This window comes from Medicago truncatula, chromosome 1 (assembly GCF_003473485.1).
Source record: "Medicago truncatula cultivar Jemalong A17 chromosome 1, MtrunA17r5.0-ANR, whole genome shotgun sequence".
NCBI classification, from domain to species: Eukaryota; Viridiplantae; Streptophyta; class Magnoliopsida; order Fabales; family Fabaceae; genus Medicago; species Medicago truncatula.
The window spans coordinates 32,778,050-32,794,741 of NC_053042.1; the positions used below are offsets into that span (position 1 = coordinate 32,778,050).

A 16,692-nucleotide genomic window follows, 5' to 3' on the forward strand; every position below is an offset into this window, starting at 1 on the left:
ATTTATGGATAGCAAAACATCTTTCCTTTGTCGGTTGAGTGACTCTTGCTAAATCAGTTATTGAAGCAGTTTTTATTTATCCGATGATGAGTTGTGTTATTCCTAAATCGTGTCTTTATGAGATTCAGAAGTTGCAAAGAGATTTTATTTGGGGTGAGGATGAACAGCGCCGACATTTACATGCAGTGAAGTGGGATGTTGTCTGAAAACCGAAGTGGTTGGGTGGGTTAGGCTTGAGGAAATTCTTCACACTAGCTTCTACCTATTGTTGTGTGTGCCTCAGCTCTAACAAATCATGATGGATTACTTGGGTCAACTTTAGCAAAATATGAGATAATATTTGTGAGCGATAGTAGTTCTATTATTCCATGATATATGTAGGAAATGAATATTATAACTTAAATTGGAAGAAAGACATATGATAATTGTATTTCGTGAAACAGTCGCGAGAATATGTCTCGCGACACATAGCATAGCTCTAAAAAAATTAAGGGTCATCGGAACCTATATATCCTCAAATTCTTCACCCAAAATTAGATATTGCAACCAATCTTCTTCCCCGTATAAGCAAACATGTCAAATTCACGAGGTTCCTCATCAACTTTATATATAGAGACAGTGGATCCAACACAAATTCGCATGAATTTTGTAGTTCAAAACAAAAGTTTCATTTTTGGATTTCCTAGTGACTCAAGTAATTAGCAAGACCATTAACTTATGGAGAATGCTAACCATTGCCCTTGGGGCATTAGATAAGAGAATAAAAATAGAAATATAACATTGGAAAATGGTGAAAAGTGATAAATTTAACTTTTTAAAAGTCAAAAATTGTTGAAACCAATGCAAATATGCTACTTTTGACTTTCTTAACAATTGTCTTGTCTTAAGGGCAATGGTTAGCAAGACCCTTAACTTATTTTTCACATGTTTTAACAAGGGCTCCTTCTTCCGTACACCCATATATTTGTATGTACCAATACTCTAGACTAAAATGGCCAATAGTTTTTTGACAGCATGGAACAAGTAAGTTTGACTGGATTATAGAATTAGCACCACCAAACTTGTGAGTTTTGCACTTTGGAGATTTTATTTTATGATATAATCAATTTTAATTTGATTTAACAGAAAACAAATTTAAATCGTTACTTTCTCTCCTTCATTGCAACCAGCGTTGCAGTGGTCTGAAAATTGAAAAGGACAACAGGAAGAAGAAAGAAGCTACTATTAATTTTAATTTGCAATTATTTTTTATAGCAAAAAATAGGATAGCTACCAAAAACACTCACGACACTACAAAAAAGGGGAACAACAATAAAAACAACATGGATTGATAGATATTTAGAAGTAATAGCCAATTGGATTGATAAGAAAGATGATCTCTTTAGCAAAGGATCATGTATTATGTTTATGTAACAACATTCCAAACGTCAAGTATAAGAAAAAACAAAATTGTGCGGGTAAAATACAAGAAAATAAGTCACCTACAAGAAAGTCCCCCCATCAATTTTTCAATTAAAATTCATTAAGCAGAAATAATGGTGAGAAAGAAATGAAGGAACATATATAGTATCTGAGTGAGAAAGAATGTTATTAAAGGAAGCCTTGTTTAAAGATGTTTGAGATAAAATTGGTACATATATGAAGTTTTGTGTTCCCAAAAAGAAAAAGAGGAGTTTACGTTTCAATGATAAATGTTGGAGAGAAAATTGTGATAGTGGTTAATGATTTGGTTTTGTTTTGATTAAAAAAATTAATTAATTTATTTATTGAAATAATAATTTATACAGTTTTTGGGGGTTAAATTGAATATAGAAGTGTACCAAAACTCTTTTTCTTAAGTCAATCTTTAATAATATTGACATGGATCATTTAATTAAAATGACATTATTCTATTAGTTAAACATTTAAGAGTACCAAAACACTCAATTTTATTTAGAGTTTTTCTATTTACACCCCATGTTTTTCTGGTTACACCCAAATTTTCTTAAAAAAAAATTATAATACCAAAATTGCCCTTTTACATAAATTTTCTTAAAACCCTAATTTTATTCATTGTCAGTGAGTTTCAACCTCTTTCACCCCACAAAGCGATTGATCAAACAATTTGATGTTCAATATCAATCTCCATGAAAATTAAAGAGTGAATCAAAATATTTTTCATCCATACTCAATTGGATATAAGTGAGTGAATTTCTTCTTCTATTTGCTAGTTTCAATTTTTTTCCTTCAACTGCACTGATGCACTGTACCATTACGGTTTTAATTTACATTGGCAAGGTTAACTTAAATTCAGTTTAAGTGGTTCATGTAAACTTAGTTTACATGAACCTACTTAAACTGAGTTTACATGAACCTACTTAAACTGAGTTAACATGAACCTACTTAAACTGAGTTTACATGAACATACTTAAACTGAGTTTACATGAACATACTTAAATTGAGTTTACATGAACCTACTTAAATTGAGTTTACATGAACCTACTTAAATTGAGTTTACAAAATCGCAGAACTGTGAATCGCAGAACAAGGAAAACACAAAATCAGAACTGAGAACCCATAACAAGAAAAACACAATCGATTGAAGAACAACACTTGCTAACCTGATTTGCTTCGAATTTTCTTTGAAATCATGAATGGACGTGAGAAAGTATGGTTTTGAAAATCTTCGCAGAACACAATCGATCGATTGGAGAATTATAGTTTTGGAAGAAGGGTTTTGGGGTGTAACCAAAAAAGAAGGAATAGGCTTTTTGAAAATCAAATTTTATGAAAGGGTAATCTTGTCATTTTAGGGTGCAACCATGATTAACTAGGATGCAAGTAGAAAAACTCTTTTATTTAGAGTACCATAGAAATTGCCTTTTAACAAGAACTTTAATGCTGTTCACTTTTTACACACTCATTAATGGAAAATTGACTACTAATTTGAAATATTCAAAGCACGACTTCTCAAAGAAACAAAGACACCGAAAAATTAATTATCAGTGTAATCAATCATTTCATTTCATTATTATTATTGGTCTTCCTTTGTCTCGTTCCTACAAAATTCCCATGGCGGCCTTCACCACCCGCCTTACCACGCGCGCGTCCTTCATCTCTTCCGTCGCAAGGCGCTACCTCTCCTCCGAGCTCAACTCCCACGCGCCTCCGTACACCTCTGCGCCATTCCGTCTTGTTGCTCCGCGTGGTGAAGATCAGAAGAACAGTCACGTACGGTGGGTCTTCCTCGGTTGTCCTGGCGTCGGGAAAGGCACCTACGCTAGCCGTCTTTCAAATCTCCTTGGTGTTCCTCACATCGCCACTGGTGATCTCGTTCGTGAAGAGCTCTCTTCATCTGGTCCACTTTCTTCCCAGGTTTGAAAACTTCTTCTTCTTCTTCTTATTATTATTCTCTTTGTGATTCATTTTTTGCTTTGAATTTTGACTCGTTCATTGCTAACTTATGATTTGTATCTTATTCTTATCACACGCAAAATTAGAAATAATTATAATTTTTCGAGATTATTTGAATATTCATTCTGTTTTACTTTAAGTTTAGTTCTCGTACACGGGCAAAAGAAAATTTGAGTGTACAATGAGTTACTAAATTAAATTACGATTATTTACCGAGTGATCAAACTCAAGTGGTTATTGATTGAGCTCCACATAAGGATGAATTGTTCGGTAGAACTCGAATTTGATTTGAACAATTGTTTTTACTTACCTCCCGAACTCGTGACTACTAGGGCCCCTTCCCCTAGGATCATTGTAGGTTTTGATAAGAACTTGCAGTTATTTAAGTTAGTTTAATTGATAAGATTGAAATTAATTTCATTTCATGTGTATCTGTATCTTGTTATACTTTCCAACATATCTCACTTTACATGGCAACTGCGACTAGTTGGTCTTCTGTCGTTTTGTGAGTGATTTTTGGATCCTAGTGTTCTTCATTGTAGTAGTGGTAGTTTTAAAATTATGTGATTCTTTTTTCTTTTCTATTGTTTAATTTAAAAAATTATGTGATTCAATAAACTAAATTGTCCTTTGCAGAGATAGTGGCGAAGCTGGAGTATCATATTCATGAATGGTATTTGCTTTTGGGGGCTCATATTTTTTTTTTAAATAAAGGCATGTTATGAGTTTTTTTTAAAAAAATCGAGAGAATCCACCACCAGGCACCGGCCATGTTTGTCACTATCCCCAAAGCACGACAGGATGGGCCCCCTGTCTAGCTAATTGGAAAATACCCGAGTGTCACGTGTGTTTATAAGTGGGAGGCACCCTTCACCTTACATGTGTGCCGACTTTGTAAGGATTTAGTTAGGACAAATCTATAAAAATCTATTTGGCCATCATTATGTAGCCAACTTGATAGCTATAGTCTCATGTATGGTTAGGTTTTGAAATCCATGTGTTTAGCCTGGTAGGAAGAAGGTTTTCAATCTGGTCATGTGGGAAAAATTCCAAGTTTTTATTCTTTGATTTTGATCCAATAACCAAACGGTCCTTTAATGGACATACCTCCCTAGATATCAAACGGCTATATGCTAGTTGTTTGGATTGAAGAAAGAGAATAGTTATTATAGTTGAGTAGCATCATGTATCTCAATCTAACTTAAACCTTGAGCTGCAAATGAGTGCTTCCGATGCACTAATTTGATACTCGCCACTTTATGCTCTGATTGTTTTTGTATCTCAGCTCCTTTAACCATATCTATACTATTTGTTATATGACTAACAACTTATACGGTGTTCTTGTCATCTGTTAGTCGGTAACTTCTATTAAGACATCTGTGCGACATGTATTTAAAATTGACATTTTTCGGCTTTCCATTCCTTAATAAATACTTAATCTACTATTATCACTGTATTCTCTTGATTGATGTTGGATTTGTGGCGTAGTTATGTAATTTTAATTGCACGTGACTGTATTTCTTTCTTGTGTTATTGGGAAAATCTACATGTCCTTCAAGCTAGTAAGTCTTTAAATTTGGAAGTTTAAACTTTGATTTTTATTAAACCAAATAAATTTTAAATTTTATGAATATTGATTGCTTCTCCTTTTTAATGTTTTGGTTTGTAAGTGATTAGGTAATAATTATTACATGTTTTACCGTTCTTAGTAGCTTAATGATTAGCTGAGTGAAAATGGTTGTTGTGCTTTGATGCATACTGTTGTTTCATTTTCAATATCACAGTGTGACCTGTTCTATTAGTTGTCCCTTTACTGGAGTACTATGATTATTTTATGTCCATTGCATCAGCTCTTCTGTTCTCTGATGCGTAATGTTTGGTGTCTTACAGCTATCAGAAATTGTAAAACAAGGTCAATTGGTGTCAGATGAAATTATTATAAATTTATTATCAAAGAGACTCGATGATGGGGAAGCTAAAGGAGAACTGGGATTTATTCTTGATGGTTTTCCTCGAACAATAAAGCAAGCAGTGAGTATATCTTCAATTTGGTAAAGTGTATGTCACTCACTATAGGCACTCCCCTATTTTGTTTGCAAAATATTTCACAAGAATACAGAAAATAAAAACGTTGATAGTAGATTCTGATACCCGAAAAATGTAATATCCAATGAAAAATAAATGAACAAATTTTGCCGATTTGGATAATAAGGCACCTTATTTAGGTTCCTTTAATTTCCTACCTAATCAGCTCGTATTTGTGATCAGTTCTTTTTTAGGTCTCACCTGGTGTTCTTTTTCTATCGACGTGTATCCATTTTTTGCGGTTGTCCCGTGATGTTTTCTAAACTCCGTGCCTTGTTAAACAAGCAAACTTATTTTCTCTCCTCGAAAATCTGTTATGTACTGGAGTTGCCTTTCTTTTTTTATGCTCAGGAAATATTGGAAGGGGTAGCTGACATTGACTTGGTTATCAATCTGAGGCTTCCAGAAAATGTACTGCTTGAGAAATGCCTTGGCAGGAGGATTTGCAATCAGTGTGGGGGAAATTTTAATGTTGCTTCTATTGACATTAAGGCCGAGAATGGGATCCCTGGAATTGTCATGGCTCCGCTTCTTCCACCTACAGATTGTATGTCAAAGCTCATTACTCGATCAGATGATACTGAAGCAGTTGTCAAAGAAAGGCTTCGAATATACAATGAAACGGTAGTGCTGCATTGTTATATCATAATCATATTCATCATCAACATTATTGTCATTTACAGCACTTCAGAGGAATAGATGCTTTTGTGACTTCTTATTTGAAGTTTTACATTTATTTTTATTATGATGGGCTCATGAAACATCTTGAGTGAAGTTGTATAAAAGTTGATGCTTCTAATTACATGTTGCTTATAATTACTCTGCTGTGAATAATGTTCACTGTCTTTTCTAACTGGGTTAGGTTTGATTTTCTATTACGATTGCAGAGTCGGCCTGTGGAGGAGTTCTACCGCAGTAGAGGAAAATTATTGGAGTTTAACCTGCCTGGAGGAATTCCAGAATCTTGGCCGAAGTTGCTACATGCTCTTAATCTTGATGATTACGAGGATAAGCACTCTGCTGCAGCATAAAGATATAATAAGAATAATGTACCATATTTCATTCTTTGCATGCATATAATGCATGCTTGACAATTTTGCAGGAAAGAAAACCAAAGAAAAGGGATTTCTCTATTAGTAGTAGTATTTTCAACCAATACTGATATTGGAACTGTTGTAATCTGATAAAAACTGATAGGGTTGGGTTTTCTTTCCTTTTTAAATTTGCTTAAATGGGTAGGATTTCAGTGCTTTTAAAGTTATTGTGAAGTGTGAGGTAATCACATTGCTTCATAGATAGTGTGGGCAATCGATAAGCTTCAATAGATCTGGTGCATCCCTACTGTATAGTTGTAACTTGAATGCGAATGAACTAATCTATTGGCATTGAAACATTTTGAGGTTACTTCTACCATAGGTATGGTACCTGGACCAAACTTGTCATCCCAAATAAACAAATCACAAGTTCTTTTTAAACATCAAATTTTGTGTCTGCCAAAAATCAGAGGGACAACTCAATTTCAAATCAAGAAAAACTCGCTTGCCAATCATGACATCTCCAAAACCTCTGGCCTTGATTCTCATTTGTGTTGCCAATGTAAACAACCATTGGCATTGGCAACTCACAACGACATAGTGGAAGCATCATTCGTGTTGTTGGAAACTAACCACCATTGAATCCAGTTGTGTACGAGTATTGAGTTGTGGTGTTCCTGTAGGAACATATGGTGTGTTAGTGTGAATTAAAAAAATTCTCATGTCAACTTTCTCAATTATTGCTCATTTATGAGGTGAGGTCAAATCATTAATTTTGTAACTGTCAAATGATCTTAGCCATTGGATCTAAAACTCATCTTTGGCTCCTCACCTATAAATAGAGCTCTTGTTCCTCACTTCTACTCACTCCAAAAGTTCTTTTGAGTTGTCAAAGAACTTTTCTGTCTTCTCCCTCCTTTAGCTTTGTGTTGCTAAGCTATTCTTTTCTTCTCCCTCTTTTTTCTGTTCCTTCAGATTTAATGAGTGTTCTTCAGGTCTTAGTCCTTTCGGTTTAAAATGTCCATTCAGAATTAAGAATGGTCTTAAGAACATAGTCCCTTCGGTAAAATTCGTCCCTTCAGAAATAAGAGTATTCTTAAGATCATAGTCCCTTTCGAGATAAAGTTTCCCTTCGAAAAATAAGAATGATCTTAATAATATAGTTCATCTTCTTATGTTTTCTGCCCTTGGAGAAGTTAGAGGTTAGAGTGGTGGAGACACCATATAAGAGTGGTCATAGTATCATATAAGAGTGGTCTTAATACCATAACAGAGTGATATCAATATCATATTAGAGTGGTTTTAACATCATATTGGAAGATGTATTTCTAGAGCAGATCCTATAGTGCAATAGGACTTTGATACAGTTTTAGCTGAGCTATTTTATCCTGGGGACGTCGTGGTTGATAGTCTGCTTGCACAATTTTGAGCAATGCCACGAAAAATAGTTTGCGACTCAACCTAGTAATCTCTTATTTTTAACTAATTTTGACTATTGTTCCAACAGTTTCCCGTTGTCATTTTTCAAACCGAATTAGAAGAGATCTGAGCACTTTGAACTTTGAACAGTGACGACCTAAACCTAAATGCTATGAGTGATGGAGAGAAAGCAGAGAAGATCGATTTTGACGAAGTTAATAGAGATTGTGAAGAGCCTTCAGCTAAGAGGGAAGCACAGAAGAAATGAGATCGATTTGTGGGAAAGTACATGAGGAAGAGAATAGGGAAGCTTATTTGAGAAGATGAACATGAGGGCATTTTGGTTATTTTGTGCTTGTTTGAAAGCCTCATGAGAATTTTGGTTCGTTCACATAAGCTTTTGATGAGTCAATTTTGGTTCGTTCACATAAGCTTTTGATGAGTCAGCAAGTGACTTGACCAGTCAGCTCTGCCAAATCAATAAATTAGTAACATGTCTATCATCAAATGGGTGTAGGAATCAAAAGTCAAGTGATTAATATTTGCATGACAAATTTGAAAGGATTAGCAAATTAATGGAACAAAACTCAAATAACCCCTATTTACAGGGACTTAACATATAAATAATCCTTTTTAAAAAAGAATATCACATATAGAATGTTTGAATATATACAACAATCTATACGATAACATCATTTAATTTTTAAAATTTAGATGAGTATTGAGTACCACCAAATTTTGTTACCTTTGAAAAATAATTTTAGTGTCCTAGTTAAATAACAAAGGACACTAATTTATATTTTTAGTGTCCCAGTTAAAGCTCAGATACCTCATTTATTTGCTTTAAAAGATGATTTATAGTCACTAAATTATTTGACAAAAAAAATACCAAATTATTTTTAATGTCCTAGTTAAAGCCCCAAATACCCCGTTTATTTGCTTTAAAAGGTGAGTTTTAATCACTAAATTATTTGACAAAAAAATCTACCAAATTAAGTAGCAAGTAGATGAATTATAAAAACAAAAATAACGTGCTTCAATATTTAATTTTAATATCAATATTAAAACCTACTATTCATGTCTTACTATTACCCCACACTATTTAATATATATATTATACTTTTCATTTATTTTCACCGATGTGGAACGTTTAAGATTCTGAGACAAGGTCGAATTGTATACAACAAGAAAAACACCAGAAAATTGGAAAGAATCAACAGTTCATTTAGAGGGGTCACACACTTTTTCTCTCTTCCCTGTTTTTTGATGATCTAGTTGATCGGTTTGGAGAAGCAGGAGAATTTTTTATGCTTTGGAGACTTGTGTTGCCTCTTGGTTGGAAGCTTCTCCTTGATTTTGAACAGGTACTTTTTGCTTTGTATCACCTCATCTTTCTTTTTCGACCAATTCAAAAGCTTTATGTATTATCATAATGTTATTTTTATTACTTGTTGTACATGCCTTGACAATGTTCAGTGGTCAATGCTTGAAAATGTTCATGTCTTGAAAAGTTTATTTTCATTCTTTGCACAAAATGTAAGATATAAGGTGCACCGTTAAGCATCTCTAAATGTTATTTTCATTTATCCTATTTATAAGTTTCTTTTCTTGACTTTTACTCCCTTTTCAATATGATATAGTTTCAATATGATATAGGCTCCAACACTTTTAACATTTAACAGTCTTGCTTCAAGTCCATGTTCAATTATACTAATTGTAGCCAAATATCATCAATGGTTGTTGCAATGTGAACATTGCACCTACAACCGACGACCATAAACCCCTCAGGTTTTGTAGCTGCTGTTGCGGAAACGAGACTAATGCTACATAAGTTTGGTTGCAGGAAAAATTTCTTGAAGCCATGGGGTAAAATCATTAAGCGCGTTATAATTGAAGGATGACTTGTTAAGCAAAGTGACATTAAAATATTTTTCCAAATCCACGTCACCGAATTTATGCTTGACATTTTATTACAAATGCGACTGCTAATATATAAAAAAAAATTGATTTGTCTTGGGGTTCAAACAATGCATCTTGGGTGACTTTGATGTTGATGAGTTCAAGCATTGTTAATGGGCCAAACTTGTTGCTAATTTTGGACTTGAGGAAAATAAATGGTGTGTGGTTAGTACGAAAAGCGAACTATGTGAGCATCAAAAGATATTAAACGATTTTTTTGATGATTTATGTACTACTACTGCACATTGTGAGATTCATAATTTGGTAAGTGTGTTGATCTAACGACTATTTATTGGACTTTATACAACATTATTTTCGTTGGACGAATTATGCGGTATAAAGAAGTTGAGGTAAATTTTATGCAATCTTTTGATGACAATGTTTTGCAATCATAACTATGTTCACTTGAACATTGAGCAACAATACTTTCACTAGAGATATATATTTTCAATCTTCTATTAACGTGTGTTTTCCATAGGGCATGCATAAGTATAAGGTCATAGGCATAAAACAATTTGGAACAAGTTTTATTTCTACGGTGGTTAGGTACGTATATGACAGAGAATGTATTTAGAGGTGTATGCCATTTTACCAATCAACATTATATAATGTTCTTGTGTTGAGCATTCCATGTGAGTCTCTCTCTAAAAAAAGAGTATTCAATAAAAAAAGAGTATTCCATGTGAGCATTTGATTACACTTCTGATATCAATGGAAATTGTGAACCTTTTAGAATGCATTGTATTTTTTTAAAAAAATATTACAGCAAACAAACACAAAACAAAAAGTATTTGAAAAATTATCGAAATATTAATCTCCAAAGCACTAAATATTAAAATTATTTTCCTTTTAAAATAAGAACATTCAAATTATTGTTATGTATAATTTTATCTATTGAAATAAGTCTTCTTTTAAAAACAATATCAAATATAGAATGTTTGAATGTATGCAACAAAAAATATCAAAAGACAAGTTAAATATCAAAAGACTGATTTATAATTTCTGAAAGTCTTGATTGTAAGTAAAAAAAATCATAGAACGAAATTAAGTAGTAAGTATATGAATTATATATCAAAAGAAGGTTAGACACATTTTAATATTTAATTTTATATTAATATTAAAAGATGCCTTTCAATCTTTACTATCATCCTATACTATTTAACATACACCCTTACTTCTATGTTATTTTCACCGTAATGGAATGTTTGACATTGCTAGATAAGGTCGAATTGTATACAACAAGAAAAACACCAGAAAAGTGAAAATAATCAACGGTTCATTTGGAGTGGTTATCACATACCTTTTCTCTCTCCCCTCTTTTTGAATGATCTGGTTCTGGTTGATCGGATTGTAAAAGCAGGAGGATTGTTGATGCTTTGGAGATTTGTGTTGCCTCTTGGTTGGAAGCTTCTCCTTAGTTTGAACATGTACATTTTGCTTTGTATCACCTCATCTTTCATTTTTGATCAATTTCAATAGCTTTATGTATTATTATTAGCTTGAACTTGATTCTTTGTTTATGTTAATTTCAATAGCTTTATGTATTATGATGATGTTATTTTTATTACTTCTTGTACATGCTTTGAAAATGTTCAATGGTCGATCCTTGAAAATGTTCATGTCTTGTTGAAAAGTTTATTTTCATTCTCCACATCAAACATAAGATATAAGGTGTAATGTTAAGCATCTCTATATGTTTAATTTCATTTATCCTATTTATAAGTTTCTTTTCTTGGCTTGACTAGCATACTACATCAAAGTTACACAATAATCAACATGGACAATAAGCCCTTTTCAATGTGATAGGCTCTAACACTTTGACATTTAACGGTCTTGCTTCAAGTCCATCTTCAATTACACTAAGAAAATTGCTTTTTTGACATGAAATACTTCCTATTGACACAAGTAATTTACTAAAAAGCTCCTAGCGGCAGTTAACTTCCGTTGGAAGAACCGCCGGCAGTTAACTGCCGTTAGGAGTCAACGGTTGTTAAATGCCGTTGCTTTTTCCCCCAAAAAACCAGAAAAGCCCTACCTCCTATTCACTCATCACCTTACCTCACCATACCATTCCACAAAAAAATTTCATTTCAAAAATCTTTTGTCAAAATCTTTGTTCCAAATCATTGCTGATCGATTGCTAGGACGTTTCTACACACAATATGCATCAAAGAACAGGTATTTCAACGTTAAACTTCATTACATTTGATTGATTTTTGCTGTTTTTTTTGTACTGTCACGAGATTTAGCGGCAATTAACTACCGCTGAAAGTGAGCGACTGTTAACTGCCGCTGGATACTTAGAAAATTTTCAAATGGCAGTAGCTACTGCAAAAAAAAAAAATCAATTTTTTTTGTTTGTTTATGTTATTATATGATATTAAATACATGTTTATTAATTAGTTTACAAATTATACGTTGTTTATTTATAGATACAGTTGATAATGCGGATGATGATCCGAGTGATCGAAAACCTAATGTTGTCGATTCCGTTAAGGTTGAAGCTATCATTAAGGTCGAAGCTTCCGTGAAGGCTGAAGCTTCCGTTAAAGTAGAGGCTTCAAGCATCAATTTTGATGTGTGTAAACTTCGTGACAACGAAGTGGACACAACTCATTTCTTTTCAACACGAGATACATGGAAAGATAAAGAGGAATTGCTCGGTTGGGTCCGTCGACAAGCAAATAGGGCTGGATTTACGGTTATCATTAGAAGATCTTGTGAAGGAAGAAATATTATGTTGGAGTTGGTTTGTGAACAAGAGATCAAGAAAATGTGGGTGTTTGTTCAAGGTGCGTGGATATGTCGTGAGGGAAAACAATACTTGGAAATTGGCTATTCTTAATGGCGTTCACAACCATGAGATGATGCGGTATGTAGCAGGGCACCTTCTTGCCGGAAGATTAATGAAGGACGACAAGAAGATTGTACATGACTTGACCGATTCTTCGGTGAAATCAAAAAATATTTTGACTAATTTGAAGAAGAAAAGGAAAGAGTTCATCACAAATATCAAGCAAGTCTACAATGAACGTCCCAAATTCAAAAAGGCAAAAAGGGGTGACTTGATGGAGATGCAATATCTAATCTCAATGTTGGAAGACAATGGATATGTTCATTACGTAAGAGAAAAACCGGAAAGTCAAACCGTTCAAGACATATTTTGGACTCATCCAACATTCGTAAAATTGTTTAACACTTTTTCGACTGTTTTGATAATGGATTCTACGTACAAAACCAACTTGTATAGAATGCCATTGTTTGAAATAGTTGGAGTCACCTCAACCTATTTGACATATTTGATTGGTTTTGCATTTACGACGTCGGAGAAGGAGGATAACTTTGCTTGGGCTTTACAAATGTTGCTTAAACTTCTTGAACCAAATAGTGATATGCCTAAGGTGGTAGTGACCGACAGGGACCCGAGTATGATGAAGGTTGTAGAAAATGTTCTCCCCGATAGTAGTGCAATACTTTGTTATTTCCATGTTGGCAAAAATGTTAGATCAAGAATCATCACCGATTGCAAAGTTAAACAAAATGTTGTTGTGGTGGATGTGCAAAAGAAGATTGTCGACGAGGAGAGTCATAGTAAGTTAGTTGATACCATATTTGATGCATGGGAAAAATTGGTTGAATCTCCTACTCAAGAGTTATATGCGGGTAATCTAGTGGAATTCCAAGATGCTTGTAAGGATCATCCAAAGTTTCTTGAATATGTTGAAACTACCATTTTGAAGCCTTTAAAGGACAAACTAGTGAGGGCATGGACGGACCTTGTGTTACATCTTTGGTGTAGGACCACGAATAGAGTTGAAGGAGCTCATGGTGTGGTGAAAGAATATTTGTCCACCTCCAAAGGTGATTTGGGTACTTGTTGACATAAAATAGATGAGTTGTTGGAAAACCAATTTGGGGAGATACAATCATCGTTTGGTAGGAGCGTTACGGTCTTGGAACATAGGTACAAAGATGTCACTTTGTACTCCGGGCTGGGGGGGTCACATGTCTAGACAAGCCATGAACTTTATTTTTGTGGAAGAAACATGCTAGGAAAACCTTGTGCATCGAGAAGAAAACTTGCGGTTGTGTTCAAAGGACGTTGTATGGCCTACCTTGTGTATGCTTCATTGCTATGAAAATTCGTCACAATAAGCCCATTCGATTGGATGAGATACACCCGCATTGACATAAGTTGTATATGAGTGAAGAAGAAAGTAATGAAGATTTGTTTTCGGTCGCGGAGGAGTGGCGTGGTATCCAAGAACGTCTCGAAAGAGTTCCGTTCCAAATGAAACTAGAAATCAAAGATGGTATGCGGTTGTTAGCGTTTCCGGAGACCATAATGTTGTCACCACCTCCAATAAAGGTGCCAACCAAAGGAGCTCCCAAAAAAAATCAAAACTACACCAAAATCAACGCGTAGGATTCCATCTACGTGGGAGACTATTGATTCTCAACACCCAGAAAGTCAATCTTCACCATGAAAAAAATCTTCACAACCTAAAAGAAAAGGTGCTCGCATTGGCATTTCTCCGGTTCCGGTTCCTAAGCCTAGCTTGGTTTCAAGAAATTATGATCCATCGAATCATATGTATTACATGCCAAAATTCATGAGACCATACATTGAGGGAATTGTGGATGTTATTGGTGACAGACATTGTGGATTTAGGGCTATTGCCGAACGCGTGGGTTTGATGGAAGAAAGTCATGTTATGGTGCGGAGAGCACTTATTAAAGAGTTGAAAGAGCATATGAACAAATACACCAAGGTATATGCGAGGGAGGACCGTTACAAGTACATTTTGGATGGATTGCATCCCCCCAAAAATCCTTGTAGCTTTGCACCTCCCGACAAATGGTTGACATTGCCGGATATGGGACACATCATTGCATCTTGTTACAATAGGCCGGTGGTGGAGATGACTACCCTTGATATTGGAGTCTCCGAGACTTTTTTCCCACTTAGAGGTGTGCCTCCGGTTAATCCGAAAAGCAACATGATTTGCCTTGGTTTGATCCCAAATCATTTTGCCATTCTTTCGTTGAAAGATGGTTGTCCACTACCTCCATCATCCACGGAGTGGAGAAATCATAGGAGCGATGAGGCAAAAACATGAGTTTATGAATTCTTGGATCAACACGATCGTTTTCGAGCACTCATGGAGATTGAGGACAAAGAGAGACCGGTTCCACCAAAAAAACCAACAAATCAAGACAATCCAATTATGTTTGATGATACTTCGGTTAAAGCAAACACCGAATTTGAAGATGTTCTGGAACATTTAGATGATTTGTTTTAATTAGATGAAATATGACACTTTTTGGTCGATGTTAATCCGTTTTTTGGTCGATACGCGCCGACGTATTTTTTGGGATATATAATGCAATGACCAATTTTTTGGGTGATATGCAACTAACCTTTAACTATATATATATATATATATATATATATATATATATATATATATATATATATATATTTGAGTTTCGCATTTATTAGTAATTAATTTACATTACGTGTAATGTGTTGCATAATGTGGAAAATTTGACGAATTTCAAACAATTGTGAAACGTTAACACATTATCGGTTTTGTGTAATGTTACCGAATAATTGATAACCTATAAAATGTTGATGTTTGTGATTGATAAATGTTGTTGTTTCGGTTTGATTTCCTCCAGAATTGACGTTTGAAATTATAGGTAAAACAAGACAAATTTCCTGGAAAAAAACCAGTGCAGACTGCACTGGTTCTGTTAACTGGTGTGAACGGCAGTTAACTGCCGCTGGGTTCTAGCGGTTGTTAACTGTCAGCGCTTAGGCTAACGGTTGTTAACTGCCGCTGGGGATAAAAGCGTCATTTACTTCTCTTAATATGAAGTTTTCTATGTCAGAAAAACAATTTTCTTGCACTAATTGTAGCCAAATATCATCAACGATTGTTGTAATGTGAAAATTGCACCTACAACCGACGACCATAACCCCTCTAGTTTTGTAGCTGTTATTGTGGGAAATGAGGCTCAATGCTACACATAAGTTTGGGAGTATTACTTTTCCCACCCTATACATTTCTAGCGTGTCCTATGAATTTTCTGAAAATGCCATTGTGCAATCCGGATTCATGTTTACTATTTCGGATTTTATAATCCGGACAATTCTTATGTCTCACATTTCAGCAGTTTTGAGTTTTATTTTTAAAAACAACAAAAAAACTAAGTAAAAAATGTTAAAAACCTGTCAAATAAAATCATAAAAATACCACCAAAAAATTCTAAAAAGCAAATAAAACTAATGCAATTTTTTTTGGATTTTTCTGAGAATATGAAAAATTTAAAAAAAATGAAAAATGGGTCTAAACGATGAAATTTTGGATTTTGAGGGGCGGAGTCCCGTAGGAAGTGCCTTCTAAGGGAGTCACGGTCCTTGAATTTTTTCTAATTTTTTGGGGAAGTTTCGGAGCAATCCGATCAAGTAGTCCGAAATACCGATTTTTGACTAAGAACAGGTAACAATGTCCCAAAACAGAAGGATGAGAGTTATGAAGATTAAAAATGTCCATAAAATGGCTATCCATGTTACAAACATGTTTAAAATTTGTGCTGATACAGTTCAGATTATATAATCCGAACTGTTTTTCCCTTTAAAAAGGGTGTTTAGCGGGTGTTCAGATTATGTAATCCGGAAAAATCATGTAGCGCGCCCTATTTTTTATAGTTCCGGATTACAAAATCCGGAAAAATCCAAATTTTTGAAAAACTCAAATTTTCACCCTATAACAAAGGAAAACATGAATACGGATTT

General features: G+C 34.3%; 2 protein-coding genes across 2 annotated transcripts; both read left to right on the plus strand.

The window, feature by feature from the left end:
• Window positions 1-2,955: 2,955 nt before the first annotated feature.
• Window positions 2,956-6,882, plus strand: LOC25484059 (probable adenylate kinase 1, chloroplastic). Its single transcript, XM_013612808.3, has 4 exons — window positions 2,956-3,354; window positions 5,284-5,424; window positions 5,830-6,102; window positions 6,366-6,882. Exons 1-4 carry the CDS (start codon window positions 3,052-3,054, stop codon window positions 6,507-6,509), a joined length of 861 nt encoding a protein of 286 aa, XP_013468262.1. The 5' UTR covers window positions 2,956-3,051; the 3' UTR covers window positions 6,510-6,882.
• Window positions 6,883-14,491: 7,609 nt separating this feature from the next.
• LOC112418603 (uncharacterized) lies at window positions 14,492-15,010 on the plus strand. Its single transcript, XM_024775018.2, has one exon. The coding sequence runs from the start codon at window positions 14,492-14,494 to the stop codon at window positions 15,008-15,010; it is 519 nt and encodes a 172-aa protein (XP_024630786.2).
• The last annotated feature ends 1,682 nt before the right edge of the window (window positions 15,011-16,692 follow it).